The 21,580-nt window shown below is 43.5% G+C and overlaps 2 protein-coding genes across 2 annotated transcripts; one reads left to right on the top strand and one right to left on the bottom strand.

The window, feature by feature from the left end:
* The first annotated feature begins 3,596 nt into the window (after positions 1-3,596).
* LOC130378999 (uncharacterized) lies at positions 3,597-5,759 on the top strand. The gene is made up of 2 exons (XM_056585580.1): positions 3,597-4,085; positions 4,322-5,759. The coding sequence occupies exons 1-2, from the start codon at positions 3,995-3,997 to the stop codon at positions 5,335-5,337; spliced, it is 1,107 nt and encodes a 368-aa protein (XP_056441555.1). The 5' UTR covers positions 3,597-3,994; the 3' UTR covers positions 5,338-5,759.
* An 8,037-nt stretch (positions 5,760-13,796) lies between these two features.
* LOC130378998 (uncharacterized) lies at positions 13,797-19,295 on the bottom strand. Its single transcript, XM_056585579.1, has one exon. The coding sequence runs from the start codon at positions 14,934-14,936 to the stop codon at positions 14,190-14,192; it is 747 nt and encodes a 248-aa protein (XP_056441554.1). The 5' UTR covers positions 14,937-19,295; the 3' UTR covers positions 13,797-14,189.
* Positions 19,296-21,580: the final 2,285 nt, after the last annotated feature.

Below are 21,580 nucleotides of genomic sequence, written 5' to 3'. Positions count from 1 at the left end.
TGCTGCCAAGTCCTCGTGGGGCAACTCGGGGTTGCGTAAATTGACACAAACACACACACACACACACACACACACACACACACACACACACACACACACACACACACACACACACACACACACACACACACACACAATTGACATATTGAATAAGTGGAAGATCTTAAACTTTCCTCTTATTTTATTTTATTTTACTAATTTATTTTACTCTCTCTCGCTGCCGCGGCGGAATTGCTTTTTTTTTTTTGTTAAAATGGGTAACTGCTCGGCATACGCGTTCATTAGAATTTCCAATTCTAGATCCACTTACTTAAAAAGTAAGTGGATCTACGCTTTTGGTCCATGTTTGATCATGTTATCGACACGCCCCCAACCCAGAGTGAACATACTCAGAGTTGATTAACCCAACGCTGATCACCAGAGCCCTATACCACGAAGCTCGCTGAACATACCCAGGCTTTCTTGGGAAAACCTGGCTCGACAGAGCCGCAACTCGCAATCAGAGTTAAATGGTACCACGAAGCTCACTTTAGGTTCAATTAGTTGAACCAGGTTTTCCGCTTTAGGTTCAGTGCGCGTTCACGTGAAAGGGGCGTTTTTTGCGTCATTTTTCTCACCTCTACGATAGATCAAGCAGTCTTTATGAGTATAAGTGAAAAGATTCTGCATATTGTCTGTAAAATAACTATGCCAAATGCAGAATTGTTCGCCATTAATCCAAATAGAATGATGATGATTTAAAAATGCATAAGCAACGTCCATCCTGCCTTATTCTATCATTTAGGGAATTCACTTTAAATACACCCTATTTAAGAAATGTAGTGCATGTTTTCGATCGCTGAGAGGTGGCGGCTGTAGCGTAGTGGATTAGTATAAGACCCGAACTCCATCGACCGGTGCCCTATACCACGAAGCTCGCTGAACATACCCAGGCTTTCTTGGGAAAACCTGGCTCGACAGAGCCGCAACTCGCAATCAGAGTTAAATGGTACCACGAAGCTCACTTTAGATTCAATTAGTTGAACCAGGTTTTCCGCTTTAGGTTCAGTGCGCGTTCACGTGAAAGGGGCGTTTTTTGCGTCATTTTTCTCACCTTTACGATAGATCAAGCAGTCTATATGAGTATAAGTGAAAAGATTCTGCATATTGTCTGTAAAATAACTATGCCAAATGCAGAATTGTTCGCCATTAATCCAAATAGAATGATGATGATTTAAAAATGCATAAGCAACGTCCATCCTGCCTTATTCTATCATTTAGGGAATTCACTTTAAATACACCCTATTTAAGAAATGTATCGCATGTTTTCAACCGCCGAGAGGTAGCGGCTGTAGCGTAGTGGATTAGTATAAGACCCGAACGCCAGCGACCGGGGTTCAAATTCGCCGGTCTATCATCATGCATTTTACCCCCATAGATGTGGTGCCAGCACGGCCTTTAAAATATGGGTTCAAGTTCGAAATAAGCACAAATATATAATTCCATAAGCTTTAGTGAATAAGCATTCCATATGCATGATAATTGGGACTATTTAAGCTTCACATAAATTCGCGTCACTTGGGAGTCGAACCCCCCGTGCAGATATTCAAGACTGACGCGCTACCTCCACTCTAGCACTCTGTCACGGAGACACAATGCGCAACAGTAAGCATTGTCTACATAAGGTCCAAAAGGACGATCAAATAACGAACACCCTCTTATGAGAATCTGTATCTCTCATGAAGAACCCCAATTTCGTTGTTAGCACAATGACAATAAAGTCTGAAATCTGAATATCGTCAGACAATGCCAGGGAATCGGTTCTGTCCCGTAAAACCCTCTGTCTCCGGAGAGACGCCTGTACGAGAAGTGCGCCGAGGTCCACGGGAACACCCAGAAATGGTGACGCCATTGTCAGAGGAGGGGCTAGGAAGCTGCGCACGCCGATTTAAGTAGCCGATCTCCGGCTAGACTAAGCCGAAAAACTGCTCCCGACCAGGTTTGGTTGCGAGCATAAGTCACCATGGTGATACAGCGACGCTAAAAGAGATCGACTTTCGTGGTACAACTAACCCAGGCTTGGAGCTCAACATACCTCGCTAACCCTCTAAGCGAGCTTCGTGGTACAGGGCCCGGGTAGCAATTTCGCCGGTCTATCATCATGCATTTTACCCCCATAGATGTGGTGCCAGCACGGCCTTGAAAATATGGGTTCAAGTTCGAAATAAGCACAAAAATATAATTCCATAAGCTTTAGTGAATAGGCCCCGTTTCCCGATAACGATGGATCTTCGCTCGTACGATCATTCTCCCGATGGATCTTGCGATCCATCGATAATTTCTTTGGAGCGTTTCCCGAAACTCCTCTTAACGTGAACGCGCATTCGCTGCACTCACGACGTCGTAGGATTGTAACTGTCTACTGACACGGTGCTGAAATGGGCTCCGTAGGAGGGGGAGACGCAGGAATGTCGCAGGAAAATTGTGTTTAAAAGGGTTAAAATATATCCCCATCAAGGACAACAGCAGAGTAGCCTACGAAAAAAATAGACTGCAATTATATGAATGCTAAAGACATTAAAACACAATTGATTAGGCTGAAACCGACACATACAGTCCTAATCCTGAATGCACTGTGCGTTTCAAGGCATTTTCCCCCCTGAAATAATTCCATATGACAAAAAATTAAAAATAGCTTGTGTGACAACTACATTTATCTTAATGGGCTGATTTCTGAAACATGCTTTGCGCAGCAAAGAGAGCCGACTTAATCTGATTCCGCATAAGGGTTTCCTTGATTGATAATTTGATTGGCTATAAAAGCCCCTCCGGAAATAGGGTAAGGTATGTAGGCCTATTGATGAGGAATACAACGAAGCCCACCGTCTGGCCCGGTGCATCGTTGAGAACACGATCGGGAGGTGGAAGTTGCGCTTGCCTTCACAGGTCAGGCGGAGGGCTCCAGTTTTCGCCGGCCAAGTCATGCGCCGTGATATGTGTGACGGCTATGTTGCACAACATTGCAGCTAAGGCTGGGGTGGCATTGCTTGAACCGGAGGACGCTGAGGACGATGACGACGAGGAAGATTTGTGTGAGGACGGCCTCCCTCATAACTACGCGGCTGGTTTTCATGCGCGTCGAAGAGTGATTGAGACTTTTTTTTAACCCCCTCCACCCTCCCACATGTCACTAAACATTCCCGTCAACGTGACCAATCCCCACCATATCCCAGCCTTTTGCCTGCTCCTTTGCTTGTTTTTTATAATTTATTCTATTTCTTTATTTTTAATTTTTTTTTTTTTTTTAATTTTTTTTTTTTTTTTACATTATTTTATGCTACGTTTTATGAGTAGCCTATGTCAGTCTGCACAAATCCCCCCACTTTCTCTCACACATTTTGAGTGCCCTGCCTGCGCAAACATTTTCTGGACTGTCCCGTTTTATTTTGGCCATTTTAACATCTTTGTTAATAAATTAATTCATAATCTTTATGAATTACCAAACTAAGAACATAAAGGCGCAATGCGTTTTAATAAAACGCATCCAATAGACGGAATGTCCGATGGTGTCGCCACTGAGGCTATCCACAAGTTTCCTGGGGCGGTTGCTGGGGAAACGTTTGTGGGCCACACTTCCGGTCGCCCACTACGCGTCGCGCCACAGCTGTGTTTTTACCTGATCAGCTGGCAGGCTGTTCACATCACTCGCTCTGTCACTGAATAAACTGATGGCTTTAAAAAGCTCGGGAACAACGTGTGCCGTTCGAGGATGTACTAACAACCAGACGAAACTAAATAATTGGTTGAAATCTGAGTGTTTTGACCACAAGCCGAAAAATAAAGCAGAGTGTTCGTGCCCGAAATTGTAGGCTACAGCTACCATCGACTGCCCAATGATGAAGAGGCTAAAAGAAATTGTCTGAAGAACCTGAACTTAAAACAACCTCCGAAATGTTGTTATGTCTGTTCGTTTCATTTTGTGGACAAAGCGCCAACGGAAGAAAACCCTTACCCAATGCTTTATCTGGGTTATGAGAAGCCACCTGAGAAGAAACGCCGAAGAGTCGTCAGGATGAGTGTTGACGGTCAAGTCGCATCAAAAACAGGTATGCTAAATTTGATATCGACGCATTTTTTTTTTAATGTAACATTACGGTAGCATACAGTATACTCTATTTACGTTGGTTAAGTCAATGGTGTATCCTCACTTTCATCCTTAATTTAGAAATGATCATAGGTCAGTGTCCTGTTAAAACCTTGTCTAGATCTATTCTGTACACCAATGCATGTTTAGACCCTCATCCAATTATCTCCATCTATGTCTCCATATTATTACCTGCAGACCAAGCTGTGATGGTGTTCGAGCAGCCTCAAACCTTCAAGGATGCCCAAACACAGTGGATGGATCCAGCTGAGGAGGACCATACCTACTCTAAAGGATCCATCCTTATATGTGACATGATCATCACACCTGCCCCTGAGATCTCACTGTCCATTGCAGAGGTTACACTGAAAGGTGATAAAGACTGTCTGCTGTACACAGGGATTCCTCTACTTGTGTTCAACACTCTTGTCTCCTGTCTACAAGGTTTTGTGCGCCAGTCATCAACAATGCCAGCTCAAGATGAAGTTTTGTTAACACTCATGAAGCTCAGACATAACTTTGCTGTAGCTGATTTAGCGAGGCGCTTTAAAAGATCAGCCGGTCAGGTCAGTAAAACAATTACGCATTGGGTTGATATCCTTGCTGAGCACACCAGGGACCTCATTCCATGGCTGCCCAGTGACACTATAAAAGCAACTATGCCAAAGGTTTTTCTGCCACATTTCTCTGATTTAACTTGCATCATTGACTGCACAGAGAGTGTTCTGCAAAAAGCCAAAAACTTGGACTCGCGCTCAGAGTCTTACAGCCATTACTATGCAAGTAACACTGTTAAGTACCTTGTTGCCATTGCTCCATCAGGGATGCTGATGTTTATTTCAGAGGCTTTTGGTGGGAAGTGTAGTGACAGGTATATTACACAGAACTCAGGGTTTCTTGATTTTTTACGTCCTGGTGATGTGGTGATGGGGGACCGTGGGTTCACAACTAGAGATCTTGTTGAGGTGAGGAGGGTAAGGCTAGTCATACCTGCGTTTACACGCAAACGCAGCCAGCTAACCAATGAGCAAGTGACTCAGATGAGACGGATAGCAAATGTACGCATTCATGTGGAACGGGCTATAAGGCGTCTCAAAGTGTTCAAGATCCTGTCACAAACCGTGCCAATAAGCTTAGTTCCTAAAATGGATAAAATACTTCCGATTTGTGCAGCTCTCATAAATCTGATAGGAGAGCTTATCTCCAGCAATTAATATCTTACAGATTATTAAACAACATCTTGTATATTTATGAATTACATTTATTTATTCCTATTTTTTTAATTTATTTTTTTATGCATACACATTTATTTATAGAGAGAAACATGCATACATAGATGCATATATATATATTGTACAGAGATAGATGCAGAGAGATACACACACAGATTCATACATATTATTAAGATGGATACAGAGAACAGTGTAGATACTTTATAAATTTAGAAAAAATAGACAGGATAATTCTAGAGATAATTACATATATACAAAGATGAAAAAGGTCACTTCTGAATCACATTCATCACATTGTTGAAATGGGGTTAATGTCATATTCTTTTTTTCTTTTTACAATAGAACACAAAAAATGTATTTGTACATATATTATATGAAGTTTTATTTATACTACAAATGTAAATAGTAACACAATAACAATTTATTTATACATATATATATATATATTAAGTTTTATTTATACTTCAAATGTATTTGAACCATTGTTTTGTTATTTTTGCATCTCACAGGGTGAGACTTATTGCCAGCTGATATGTCGTTTAATTACAAAACTGTTCGAGGTACTTGGGGCAGAGATGTAGTTTATTTTCTCCAAAATCATCAGCCAACCTGGGAAGCATATGTAGAAAATAAAAATGTTCCAGTTACTCTACTTGTTTGTCAGTGTAATCTTTGTCAAATGGAATTTCCAATTCTAAATGTTCCTTTTGTGTCCAGATAACCAATGTGCATCTCTGTAGACCAAGGCACATCATAGCCACCTGTGTCTAAAATAATAGAAAATACATTAAATTGGCACCAAATAATGAATATTAGTTCACATTATATTGTTTATCTCTTGTAATCGGCTAATGCAGCTAGTATTTCTTGCCATTAAAAACAACCCTGCTTACCTGAAGGTAGTATCCAGCTCTTCCATTTGGCAAAACGAGGTACTTTCCATCATCCAAGATTTTGATGTCACCGTTTGGCCGGGTGAGAAATTCTTCGAGAGACATCAGACTCTTGAAGGGGCACTTGATCTCAAGAAGTTTTGTCCCATCAAGGATCCCATCTGGACTGGCTGCCAACCAGGGGTGGTCAGGATGCACCACAAGTCCTTTGTTGTGCACATCATGCCCTCTGCTCTCAAGGAGTGTGATGACCCTGACTTCATTGTCAGAGCCATATTTCGTGGCTGTGTTCCCGGTGAAGGTGGGGTACACGTGCTCATTGAGAAACTTTTAGGGGTCTGTGGTGTCGTTTGGGGACCCGTTTCACTGTGCTTGCAGTGAGACGCAGTCTCCTAGCGTCATGCCAAACCTGTGACCTACTCTGGGTCTTTGTGTCCATTTCCAATGTGGATATTTGATTGGGGGACAAAGCAATGTATGATTGGTAAAACACTGAACACTTCCTACATGTCAGATGTGTGCTATGATCAGTATGGTTCTCAATTTGTAATTCTGAATCTTGGTTTGGCCCTGTGCTAGGTTCTACATCTGCTCTGTAAGCAAGCTGGATAATACCATGATTTTGAAGCTGATAGAGTGGAGCCATGATTGAGGAGTTGATGTGTGTTTTGAAATCCTCATGGTTACTGAAGAGTCGGGGAGAGGGTGTGGAATTGTTTTGTTCTGGCCTTGATGGATGGGGATATGTGTCCTGGCGTCTGTGGCGCCTAAAATTAATATGCTTTGCCTTTACCAGACCAACATTCCTCTTTGCACCAGTATTCCACTTCCTTTGCACATCAGTACATGCTGTCCCTGTCACACCTTGCCTAGTCTCGCAAAGCCAGACCAAACTACAGCAAGTAGAATGGTCTGGAGCCACGCTACCTCGAGCCGTCTATCCGTGGGGAAACTGGGCGGGCCTGTTTTATTTCTTTAAACCAATCACAATCGTCTAGGGCGGGGCTAAGCCCGGGAAGCAGCAGCGGTGTCCATGCAAAATAGTGCCGGGGGGGAAATTATTTTGACGGAACTTCTTGACGTTCAGAGGCTGTCAGAAATGGCTCAATCCCAAACGCCACAAAAAACCATTAACGATGTATGTCACCTATGTGGAGATAATTGTATAGATAAAAAGAACAAACATCGTTTGATTCTTTGTCACGATGATTTCAAGCCACCATACACTTTGGCCCACGGGACCTATAAAAACGAACGACGTTTTAACATTTATATGTGGTTCTTGTAGAACACTACTAAAGAAATACCGTAGGAGCTATAGTGAAGTGGAACGGATCGGTTCATTGGTTAAATCCATGTCAATTGATTTAACCAATTGGCGCATCGTTTCAGAGTGAAACGATGCGCCAAATCCACACCAACCGGCGATAGTCGTGACCGCAAACGCATCGTCCCCGGGGAGAATCCTGCCAGACGGAGTCTGGGCTTTTCCAAGGTAATGTCAAAATAGGCTATGTTGTGGTCCTACCATTGTAATGAAATCAGATAGTCAGTAATCAGTAATTACATTATATTAAAATTAAACAAGATTGGATGTCTAGTTCCACAAACAATTTCGAAAACTTGGTAACGCCAGCAACCGGAAGGGGAGGAGTCGCGGCCAAATCAGCCGCTAAGCAATAGACGCTGTCCACTTCCGTTCAGCCAGACTACACCTTGCCTGACTGCATTCTCAACCTACAAGAAGGAATGGTTTCACATTTTCTTATTATCACATGCTGAAACCGACTTTTATGCTTAAAGGTTGTATCGGCGTTTCTTGGGTGACGTCCGGTGACGTTCTGTTGGTATTTGAAGCAAGATCCCAAACAAACAGAGCCAGCTCGCCCCTCCCTTCCGTGTTTCATGCATCCAGCAAAACTATCATGAACGCAGCGCAAAAAAAACACAACACCCACCCCTGGTGAGTGATTGGTTGGAATACTATTTATTTCGGTTTTGAGTGGTTGTTTTAGTACCATGTTTTTGTGTACGATCTCGGAGCATAGGCTGCAGAGAAGCGTTTTTTTGATGGCCTGCTTATGGGGCGGTTAGATAATGGATCGTGAGGATAGATCAGATGAATGTGATAATTTATGTTTCGGCCTAGAATCCCTGATACAACCTTAAGTAGTCTTTGAGCTAGTGTCTCAAAATCATGTATTTCACCAAAAGATCTTAGTTCTTGTCATGGCACATAATATGTGGTGTTGCAATACCTTCCACAATATTGCTGCTGCATGACTACAGGAGAGTCCTGCTCCTGCTATACACGAACAGCCTGCTGTCTGTATCACTCCTGTCGTTGATACCAATACCCAGGCCTTAAGATGGGTGTTATTAAGACTCTGGCTTGGCTCTATATCAGCTTTCAAGTAGACTAGGTCTTCTGTGACCTCCTTTAACCACACTCGCCCGACTTTCTCGCTGTGTAAATACTGGTAAGCTTCGGAGCTTTTTAGGTTCATCATTGCCTTACCATCGCAAGACACAGACTCAATAAAGTAAGAGAAAATGCTGCTGTACGTTATCCTCGGCCATTTTTTAACTTCGTCTTCCCATGCAGTAACTGCAGAGGGCAAAGGAATAATTATGTTGCCGTTTTTTAACTCGGTGAGGTTGTGTTCCCACATTGTAATTGATGAATGACAGCTGGTGATTGTTTACGTCGATCTCGTAGTAACCGCCGGTTACTAACCGGAAGTGGAGCCCACAATTCGCGCTAAGCATCATGGGGCGTTGGAAACTTGTGGATAGCCTAGATAAAACTACCATTTGAAAAAAACAGAGAGCTACGCACGGTATGTTAGTTGCTATAGCAACATATGCTCTGAATCAAACCTGGTCGGACCAGGTTTTGCGCAGGTTAAGTTTGAAACATAACCCGGTTTTGGGTATTTCAACCGGCGTTCACCGCAGATTTCATGTGTTCACAATGGCATGCCCTTTTGATGAGAGAACTGCTGATGTCAGAGCGCAAATTATACTTGCAATCCACCGGGAGCGATTGATAAGACCACGGCTCGACATCTTGGCATATTGGATGACTTTTTGCTGGAGTGGAGAGATATAGATTCTCGCGCAAATCTTTAATATATTAAAATAGCCTTACATAGCCAACACTACCAATCGAGGACCTGGGCCCTGTACCACGAAGCTCGCTTAGAGGGTTAGCGAGGTATGTTGAGCTCCAAGCCTGGGTTAGTTGTACCACGAAAGTCGATCTCTTTTAGCGTCGCTGTATCACCATGGTGACTTATGCTCGCAACCAAACCTGGTCGGGAGCAGTTTTTCGGCTTAGTCTAGCCGGAGATCGGCTACTTAAATCGGCGTGCGCAGGTTCCTAGCCCCTCCTCTGACAATGGCGTCACCATTTGTGGGTGTTCCCGTGGACCCCGGCGCACTTCTCGTACAGGCGTCTCTCCGGAGACAGAGGGTTTTACGGGACAGAACCGATCCCTTGGCATTGTCTGACGATATTCAGATTTCAGACTTTATTGTCATTGTGCAAACAACGAAATTGGGGTTCTTCATGAGAGATACAGATTCTCATCAGAGGGTGTTCGTTATTTGATCGTCCTTTTGGACCTTATGTAGACAATGATTACTGTTGCGCATTGTGTCTCTGTGACAGTGTGCTGGAGTGCAGGTAGCGCGTCAGTCTTGAATTTCTGCCCGGGGTGTTCGACTCACAAGTAATGCAAATGTATGTGAAGCTTAAAAAGTCCTAATTCTCATGCATATGGAATACTTATTCACTAAAGCTTATGAAATTATATTTTTGTGCTTATTTCGAACTTGAAGCCATATTTTCAAGGCCGTGCTGGCACCACATCTATGGGGGTAAATTGCATGATGATAGACCGGCGAAATTGAACCCCGGTCGCTGGCGTTCGGGTCTTATACCAATCCATTACGCTAGAGCCGCTACCTCACAGCAGTCGAAAACATGCCATACATTTCTTAAATAGGGTGTATTTAAAGTGAATTCCCTAAATGATAGAATAAGGCAGGATGGACGTTGCTTATGCATTTTTAAATCATCATCATTCTATTTGGATTAATGGCGAACAATTCTGCATTTGGCATAGTTATTTTACAAACAATATGCAGAATATTTTCACTTAATAATAATAATAATAATAATACATTTAATTTAGAGGCGCCTTTCAAGACACCCAAGGTCACCTTACAGAGCATATAGTCATCATTCAAAACTATGTAAAACAGACTAGGAATAAAAGGAAAACAGGTTAAACATGAATAATAATAATTAATAACACTCAAAGACGCCTAAAGTGAAGGGGGGACCTCACTAACCACCACCAATATGTAGCACCCACTTGGGTGATGCACGGCAGCCAATCGGCGCCAGAACGCTCACTACACACCAGCTTGAGGTGGAGAGTTAGGGATGAGGTGGAGAGTGAGGGAAAAGAACATTTAAACACTATCGATCACATTTAAACAATATCGACCACATGTAAACACTATCGACCACATTTAAACACTATCGACCATATTTAAACACTATGGATCACATGTAAACCCTATCGACCACATTTAAACACTATCACCCACATTTAAACACTATGGACCACACGTAAACCCTATCGACCACAATTAAACACTATCGCCCACATTTAAACACTATCGACCACATTTAAATACTATGGACCACATTTAAACACTATGGACCACATGTAAACCCTATCGACCACATTTACACACATTTACACACTTAAACGCATATAGACTGATTGATCTATCGTAAAGGTGAGAAAAATGACGCAAAAAACGCCCCTTTCACGTGAACGCGCACTGAACCTAAAGCGGAAAACCTGGTTCAACTAATTGAATCTAAAGTGAGCTTCGTGGTACCATTTAACTCTGATTGCGAGTTGCGGCTCTGTCGAGCCAGGTTTTCCCAAGAAAGCCTGGGTATGTTCAGTGAGCTTCGTGGTATAGGGCACTGGCCTCAGTTCACTCCAGACTATTTGCGTAGCCCTCCGTTTTTTTCAAATGGTAGTTTTATCTAGGCTATCCACAAGTTTCCAACGCCCCATGATGCTTAGCGCGAATTGTGGGCTCCACTTCCGGTTAGTAACCGGCGGTTACTACGAGATCGACGTAAACAATCACCAGCTGTCATTCATCAATTACAATGTGGGAACACAACCTCACCGAGTTAAAAAACGGCAACATAATTATTCCTTTGCCCTCTGCAGTTACTGCATGGGAAGACGAAGTAAAAAAATGGCCGAGGATAACGTACAGCAGCATTTTCTCTTACTTTATTGAGTCTGTGTCTTGCGATGGTAAGGCAATGATGAACCTAAAAAGCTCCGAAGCTTACCAGTATTTACACAGCGAGAAAGTCGGGCGAGTGTGGTTAAAGGAGGTCACAGAAGACCTAGTCTACTTGAAAGCTGATATAGAGCCAAGCCAGAGTCTTAATAACACCCATCTTAAGGCCTGGGTATTGGTATCAACGACAGGAGTGATACAGACAGCAGGCTGTTCGTGTATAGCAGGAGCAGGACGCTCCTGTAGTCATGCAGCAGCAATATTGTGGAAGGTATTGCAACACCACATATTATGTGCCATGACAAGAACTAAGATCTTTTGGTGAAATACATGATTTTGAGACACTAGCTCAAAGACTACTTAAGGTTGTATCAGGGATTCTAGGCCGAAACATAAATTATCACATTCATCTGATCTATCCTCACGATCCATTATCTAACCACCCCATAAGCAGGCCATCAAAAAAACGCTTCTCTGCAGCCTATGCTCCGAGATCGTACACAAAAACATGGTACTAAAACAACCACTCAAAACCGAAATAAATAGTATTCCAACCAATCACTGACCAGGGGTGGGTGTTGTGTTTTTTTTGCGCTGCGTTCATGATAGTTTTGCTGGATGCATGAAACACGGAAGGGAGGGGCGAGCTGGCTCTGTTTGTTTGGGATCTTGCTTCAAATACCAACAGAACGTCACCGGACGTCACCCAAGAAACGCCGATACAACCTTTAAGCATAAAAGTCGGTTTCAGCATGTGATAATAAGAAAATGTGAAACCATTCCTTCTTGTAGGTTGAGAATGCAGTCAGGCAAGGTGTGACAGGGACAGCATGTACTGATGTGCAAAGGAAGTGGAATACTGGTGCAAAGAGGAATGTTGGTCTGGTAAAGGCAAAGCATATTAATTTTAGGCGCCACAGACGCCAGGACACATATCCCCATCCATCAAGGCCAGAACAAAACAATTCCACACCCTCTCCCCGACTCTTCAGTAACCATGAGGATTTCAAAACACACATCAACTCCTCAATCATGGCTCCACTCTATCAGCTTCAAAATCATGGTATTATCCAGCTTGCTTACAGAGCAGATGTAGAACCTAGCACAGGGCCAAACCAAGATTCAGAATTACAAATTGAGAACCATACTGATCATAGCACACATCTGACATGTAGGAAGTGTTCAGTGTTTTACCAATCATACATTGCTTTGTCCCCCAATCAAATATCCACATTGGAAATGGACACAAAGACCCAGAGTAGGTCACAGGTTTGGCATGACGCTAGGAGACTGCGTCTCACTGCAAGCACAGTGAAACGGGTCCCCAAACGACACACCACAGACCCCCAAAAGTTTCTCAATGAGCACGTGTACCCCACCTTCACCGGGAACACAGCCACGAAATATGGCTCTGACAATGAAGTCAGGGTCATCACACTCCTTGAGAGCAGAGGGCATGATGTGCACAACAAAGGACTTGTGGTGCATCCTGACCACCCCTGGTTGGCAGCCAGTCCAGATGGGATCCTTGATGGGACAAAACTTCTTGAGATCAAGTGCCCCTTCAAGAGTCTGATGTCTCTCGAAGAATTTCTCACCCGGCCAAACGGTGACATCAAAATCTTGGATGATGGAAAGTACCTCGTTTTGCCAAATGGAAGAGCTGGATACTACCTTCAGGTAAGCAGGGTTGTTTTTAATGGCAAGAAATACTAGCTGCATTAGCCGATTACAAGAGATAAACAATATAATGTGAACTAATATTCATTATTTGGTGCCAATTTAATGTATTTTCTATTATTTTAGACACAGGTGGCTATGATGTGCCTTGGTCTACAGAGATGCACATTGGTTATCTGGACACAAAAGGAACATTTAGAATTGGAAATTCCATTTGACAAAGATTACACTGACAAACAAGTAGAGCAACTGGAACATTTTTATTTTCTACATATGCTTCCCAGGTTGGCTGATGATTTTGGAGAAAATAAACTACATCTCTGCCCCAAGTACCTCGAACAGTTTTGTAATTAAACGACATATCAGCTGGCAATAAGTCTCACCCTGTGAGATGCAAAAATAACAAAACAATGGTTCAAATACATTTGAAGTATAAATAAAACTTTATATATATATATATATATATGTATAAATAAATTGTTATTGTGTTACTATTTACATTTGTAGTATAAATAAAACTTCATATAATATATGTACAAATACATTTTTTGTGTTCTATTGTAAAAAGAAAAAAAGAATATGACATTAACCCCATTTCAACAATGTGATGAATGTGATTCAGAAGTGACCTTTTTCATCTTTGTATATATGTAATTATCTCTAGAATTATCCTGTCTATTTTTTCTAAATTTATAAAGTATCTACACTGTTCTCTGTATCCATCTTAATAATATGTATGAATCTGTGTGTGTATCTCTCTGCATCTATCTCTGTACAATATATATATATGCATCTATGTATGTATGTTTCTCTCTATAAATAAATGTGTATGCATAAAAAAATAAATAAAAAAAATAGGAATAAATAAATGTAATTCATAAATATACAAGATGTTGTTTAATAATATGTAAGATATTAATTGCTGGAGATAAGCTCTCCTCTCAGATTTATGAGAGCTGCACAAATCTGAAGTATTTTATCCATTTTAGGAACTAAGCTTATTGGCACGGTTTGTGACAGGATCTTGAACACTTTGAGACGCCTTATAGCCCGTTCCACATGAATGCGTACATTTGCTATCCGTCTCATCTGAGTCACTTGCTCATTGGTTAGCTGGCTGCGTTTGCGTGTAAACGCAGGTATGACTAGCCTTACCCTCCTCTCCTCAACAAGATCTCTAATTGTGAACCCACGGTCCCCCATCACCACATCACCAGGACGTAAAAAATCAAGAAACCCTGAGTTCTGTGTAATATACCTGTCACTACACTTCCCACCAAAAGCCTCTGAAATAAACATCAGCATCCCTGATGGAGCAATGGCAACAAGGTACTTAACAGTGTTACTTGCATAGTAATGGCTGTAAGACTCTGAGCGCGAGTCCAAGTTTTTGGCTTTTTGCAGAACACTCTCTGTGCAGTCAATGATGCAAGTTAAATCAGAGAAATGTGGCAGAAAAACCTTTGGCATAGTTGCTTTTATAGTGTCACTGGGCAGCCATGGAATGAGGTCCCTGGTGTGCTCAGCAAGGATATCAACCCAATGCGTAATTGTTTTACTGACCTGACCGGCTGATCTTTTAAAGCGCCTCGCTAAATCAGCTACAGCAAAGTTATGTCTGAGCTTCATGAGTGTTAACAAAACTTCATCTTGAGCTGGCATTGTTGATGACTGGCGCACAAAAATGTAAGCTTGCTGGTAGTTCTACCAGGAGGACTCAAATCACGCGCGGCTGGCCGCCAATCACCAATCACCAGCTACCAATCACCTGCCTACACCTGCTCTATAAAGAGTAGTCTAACATATGTCTTTGCTGCTCAGGTCTTCGTTCGACGCATACTGCTGCTTTACTGTGCTTCTGATTATCTCGTCGCTTAGTTGCTACGTCGGTTAATACACACCAAGAGGTTATAACTTCGGATTCGTGCTGGTCGGCCTACTACTTCTGGTCCCGGCAAGCGAGCGCAGAAAGCCGTTTTTTTCGGTCCCCGGTATCCTCAACAACACCACCAACAAGTTCCCAACACGGACATCCGCCTGGTTCTACAAACCCTCGCCGAGTTGGTGCAAAGCATTGGCGCCAGGATGGACGCCGTCGAAACGCCATGCGGAACTCCCGGACGGGTCCAGGCCCCCAACCCGCTGTCGTCGGTCGCCACGGCGCCTTTTCTACTCCAGCAACCATCAGGCTCGGCTTCCTCCGCCTTCACAGGCTACGCACCTGGCACGTGCCCTGCTACCATGGCTACTGCAGTCCCCGCGTTAGCCCCCGCAGCGTATTTTCTCTCACAGCTCTACAGTCCAGCTTCAGGTTGCGGCTCCCTCGGTTGGGTTAGGGGGTTTATTCCAAGGGCAATGGTTTGCTGAGGGATGGCCAGTCGAAGCTGGTACGTTCGCCCTCGGGTCAGAGTCGTCTGCGCTGTTCGAGCTTTACGCTATCGTAGCAGCTAGCGTTCTGTGGGGCAAAGCATGGCGGCGTTAACGTATAACTATGTTTTGCGATAATAAAGCAGCGTCAAAACGGCTGGGATGGTGGTCTTCCACAGCATACGGATTTTACATCCGGTTGAATTCGTAGAGTTCGTTGCACACGTCGGTGTGGTACAACACAGAACTCTACGTTCGCAATCAAAGGTTCATAATTATCTTTATACCGTGCACTGTTCGGTTAACTCCTTGTGTCTGAGGTTTTTCCCTTCACTTTAACATGAATGAAGTTGATGGGTTTTAGGCACTGTGGTAACTGATTATTTATTAAAAGGTTTTTATTGACGAAGGGCCTTTTAGATTGGTTCAGCTGCTGCTCACTAACTCTCACGTTCCTCTGCTCGCAATGCGATTCACATATCGTTCAATTTATTCAAAAGATCCAAAGACAAAGAACGGGTACATTATGGTATCATTTTATATTATTATTTATAGTCTTATTGTTAATAGTTTCAGTCGCGTTGGTATTTAATTTTTCATTTGCTCGTTTAGCTACGTATGACAGTTAACAATGTTGGTGTAGGCTTATTACAATTATTTACGCGTGTAGGCCACTCCAACTCACTCTATATCTCAAAAAGATTAGTGTGCTCTCTCAGAGCTGGGAGATTTCATCCTTATTTTAACATATTACTCGAGACGGTGTTTTCTCACAGTTCTACGGGTTCATGCGTTCCCGGGTTCATGCGTTCATGCGTACACGTCTCTTACTCAGACTTTTTCCCCTACACGGGGTATTTAATTTTTCATTTGCTTGTTTAGCCATGTATGTCAGTTAACAATTTTGGTGTATTACAATTATTTATGTGTGTTGGCCACTCCAACTCACTCGATATTTTGAATAGATTAGTGTGCTCTTTCTGGGAGTTTTCATCCTTATTTTAACATATTACTCGAGTCAGTGTTTCTCACAGCGTTCTACGGGTTCATGTGTTCTGCGGGTTCATGTGTTCTGCGGGTTCATGTGTTCTACGGGTTCATGTGTTCTACGGGTTCATGCGTTCTACGGGTTCATGCGTTTTACGGGTTTATGCGTTCTCGGGTTTATGCGTTCTTGGGTTTATGCGCAAATGCGTACACGTCTCCTACTCAGACTTTTTCCCCTACACGGGGCCTAACTTTCGCTGATGTCACCTTCTCTGCAAGGCATTTTTCATCTAAAAAGCTGAACAAGGGTTGCCGGTCGTGTCTATCAAACGGCTGGGAAGGCGGTCTTCCACAGCTTACGAATCCTACATCCGGTCGAATTCATGGTTCTTCCTTCAAGCGCACACGATGCTCTAACGTCGGTTAAGGCAGGTTTATCACGTTTGCTACTACAGCTGTTTTTGGCGGCCTGTTTCCATTCTAGTCTTAGTCTTTGTGTCAAGGTGTCACTTTTGTTTTTATTAGTTTAGACACGTTCATACTCTTTCTTGTGATATGTGATAAGTATTTTAAGAAGCTGCATTTCCCTCACATAGCCACAAGGGGAGCAAAACCTTATTGAAGGCTGCTCCACCACAGAAGGAGCCGAAGCCTTTAAGTCACCCCGGCCACGCCCACTAGGCCACGCCCACTTGACGTCCTCTCTAGCGGGTGGTTTCGAACTCGAAAGGCCAGAGATCAATAGGTAGACGGCAGAGAGCCACCCCGGGCCTATTATGCCCGGGGGCTTGAAGTAGATCACGGTATTTTCCTCTCTCACGCGTTAGATACAATTCCCTCCGTTAAGCTTCAGTTACCATACCGAAACACGCCGACTTTATAATAAATGAAGTCAGTTAAAAGCATCCCGGGATTGGACAATTTTTTTCAAGAATATGCAACATATTGAAATTCCGTTTAGGTATCATCAAAGATACAAGTGCGTAGATTTATTAAATAAGGTAAACGGTCGAAAATTGATGTTATGTCTTAAACAGTTGAAGTTCCGTTTGGACAAAACGTTATTACAGTTTATCGCCTAGTTTAGGTCAACGGAAATGAAGACATTTTAGCAGTCTTATTTTGTAAAAACACTCAGTCTCGTTCGTATTCGCCAACAACATTGCACTACGCATTTAATTATAGTATTGTCATATGACCAGCATTGTTTTCCTCACGCGATAAAGGTTTGTTGATGACGACATTTAGTCATAATTTTCGGTGTCAAAAGCAACACTATTTGCAACTACTGGTGGTGGTGGTTATCAGGTACTAAACTCATAAAGCAAAATCGGCTATATAACTCAAGGTTAACCTGCAGCAACCCCGGCAAGTTCGACCACGTCGGTGGATTATCTAGAAAACACCCTTTGAGTTCGGTGTCACGTTGGTGGCATATCATGGAAAAAATAAAACTCAAGGTTCGCAGCGGCGACCCCGGTGAGTGCGTTGACCAAAGCGCAGCGGTAACAACTCGGGCACTCGTGACTATGACCACGTCGGCGGCACGTTATCTATTACTCATGGTTGACTGCAGTAACCCCGGTGAGTGCGTTGACCACGTCAACGCACAACTGGGGCACAACTCAGGCACTAGTCGTGAGTTCGTTGCACACGTCTGTGCGGTACAACACAGAACTCGACGTCCTACATCCGGTAGAATTCAAGGTTCTATCTTCACGCGCACACGATGCTCTCTAACGTCGGTTAAGACAGGTTTCACACGTTTGCAACCATAGCTGTTTTTGGTGGCCTGTTTCCTTTCTAGTGTTGGTCTAGTCTTGTGTCAAGCTGTCATTTTAGTTTTTATTAGTTTTAGTTACATTCATACTCTTTCCAGTGTTATCGTAATTCCATTTAGATATTATCGAAGTTACAAGTGCGTAGTTTTGTTAAATAAGGTAAATGGTTGAAAATTTATGTTATGTCTGGAACAGTTGAAGTTCCAGTCGAACAAAATAACGTTATAAGTCTTTATCGCCTAGTTTAGGTCAACGAAAATGAAGAGACATTTTAGCGGTCTTATTTTCGTAAAACACTTTTTAGTCTTGTTTTATTCGCCAACTATATTGTACTATGCATTTAATCACTGCTATTGTCACATGCCCAGCATCCACGTTGCGTCCAGTCTCGTTTTTCTCACGCGATAAAGGTTTGTTGATGACGACTCTTAGTCATAATTTTCATTGCCAAAAGCAACACTATTTGCAACTACCGGCGGTGGTGGTTATCGGGTACTAAATTCATGAAGCAAAATTCGGTTTCATAACTCAGGTTAACCTGCAGCAACCCCGGCGAGTGTGACCACGTCGGTGGATCATCTAGAAAACACTCTTGAGTTCGCTGTCACGTCAGTGGCGTACATAGGAAAATAAAACTCAAGGTTGCAGCGGCAACCCCGGTGAGTGCGTTGACCACGTCGGTGGTAACAACTCGGGCACTCGTGAGTATGACCACGTCGGTGGCACGTTATCTAATACTCATGGTTTGACTGCAGTAACCCCGGTGAGTGCGTTGCTCACGTCGGTGGGAACAACTCAAGCACTCGTGAGTTCGTTGCGCACGTCGGTGCGGTACAACTCAGAACTCTAGTTTGTTGCAGCAACCCCGGTGAGTGCGTTGCCCACGTCGGTGGGAGCAACCCAAGCACTCGTGAGTTCGTTGCGCACGTCGGTGCGGTACAACTCAGAACTCCACGTTCGCTGCAGCAACCCTGGTAGTGCGTTGACCACGTCGGTGGGCACAACTCGGGCACATGCAAATTTAATTACCACGTCGGTGGCATAATATCAAACACTCAAGTGCAGGGCACTCGGAGTTCATTGAACACGTCGGTGTTCAACACGGAAGTACACAATATTTGCTGCAGCAACACCGGTGAGTGCGTGACCACGTCGGTGGCACATCAAGGGCACTCGTGATTTCGTTGACCACGTCGGTGTTCAACATGAAAGTTCACAATACTTGCTGCAACAACACCGGTGAGTGCGTGACCACGTCGGTGGCACATCAAGGGCACTCGTGAGTTCGTTGACCACATCGGTGGTTCAACGCGAAAGCACTCAGGTCACGCAGCGACCCCGGAGAGTGATTCGACCACGGCAGTTGGTACAGCACGAAAGCACTCGTGGCTCGCTGCGTAACAGCTGCAGAGTGCTCTAAATTTTAATTGATCTCGCTGAGGTATTTCAAGTCAACTGCTTTTACGTGATTCATCGATCTCGCTGACGGTTTTAAGCTTATCGTTTTATGGTATGTATGATTGACTCTTAATATGTCGTATATTGGGTATGCCTTTTATCTTCCAGAAGCAGTATAGATCCTTGTCCACTTCTTCTACGCGGGTATGTATGGTCTCATTACCTCCTTTCGCTATTCTATTTTTGGGGTCGGCTCCGCCCCTGCCAGTCCCGGCAGGACATGCAGAGTTATCACCTATTTCCGGCGTAGGCCTACGTCCTCTCTTTTGGGGAAGGCTCCGCCCCTGCTAGTCCTGGCAGGATACGCAGAGTCCGCACGTCACCCTGGATCAGTGACGGGGCTCATGCCAAAGATTTACCATGCAAAATATTCCCATGTCGTTATTTAAATAAATCCTGTTCATACTTATCAGTGATCGAGTCTTTATGGGAGAAATGTAAGCTTGCTGGTAGTTCTACCAGGAGGACTCAAATCACGCGCGGCTGGCCGCCAATCACCAATCACCAGCTACCAATCACCTGCCTACACCTGCTCTATAAAGAGTAGTCTAACATATGTCTTTGCTGCTCAGGTCTTCGTTCGACGCACCTCCATCCACCCCACCACCACCAGGTCGGCCTCAGTCTACTTGTCCAGGGGAAGGCTCCGCCCCTGCTAGTCCTGGCAGGATACGCCGAGTCCGCACGTCACCCTGGATCAGTGACGGGGCTCATGCCAAAGATTTACCATGCAAAATATTCCCATGTCGTTATTTAAATAAATCCTGTTCATACTTATCAGTGATCGAGTCTTTATGGGAGAACCTTGTAGACAGGAGACAAGAGTGTTGAACACAAGTAGAGGAATCCCTGTGTACAGCAGACAGTCTTTATCACCTTTCAGTGTAACCTCTGCAATGGACAGTGAGATCTCAGGGGCAGGTGTGATGATCATGTCACATATAAGGATGGATCCTTTAGAGTAGGTATGGTCCTCCTCAGCTGGATCCATCCACTGTGTTTGGGCATCCTTGAAGGTTTGAGGCTGCTCGAACACCATCACAGCTTGGTCTGCAGGTAAGGAGACATAGATGGAGATAATTGGATGAGGGTCTAAACATGCATTGGTGTACAGAATAGATCTAGACAAGGTTTTAACAGGACACTGACCTATGATCATTTCTAAATTAAGGATGAAAGTGAGGATACACCATTGACTTAACCAACGTAAATAGAGTATACTGTATGCTACCGTAATGTTACATTAAAAAAAAAATGCGTCGATATCAAATTTAGCATACCTGTTGTTGATGCGACTTGACCGTCAACACTCATCCTGACGACTCTTCGGCGTTTCTTCTCGGGTGGCTTCTCATAACCCAGATAAAGCATTGGGTAAGGGTTTTCTTCCGTTGGCGCTTTGTCCACAAAATGAAACGAACAGACATAACAACATTTCGGAGGTTGTTTTAAGTTCAGGTTCTTCAGACAATTTCTTTTAGCCTCTTCATCATTGGGCAGTCGATGGAAGCTGTACAATTTCGGGCACGAACACTCTGCTTTATTTTTCGGCTTGTGGTCAAAACACTCAGATTTCAACCAATTATTTAGTTTCGTCTGGTTGTTAGTACATCCTCGAACGGCACACGTTGTTCCCGAGCTTTTTAAAGCCATCAGTTTATTCAGTGACAGAGCGAGTGATGTGAACAGCCTGCCAGCTGATCAGGTAAAAAC

The sequence above is a fragment of the Gadus chalcogrammus genome, unplaced genomic scaffold (genome assembly GCF_026213295.1).
Source record: "Gadus chalcogrammus isolate NIFS_2021 unplaced genomic scaffold, NIFS_Gcha_1.0 GACHA136, whole genome shotgun sequence".
NCBI lineage: Eukaryota > Metazoa > Chordata > Actinopteri > Gadiformes > Gadidae > Gadus > Gadus chalcogrammus.
The sequence above is the reverse complement of the archived record's forward strand: the minus strand, read 5'-3'. Positions and strand labels throughout refer to the sequence as shown.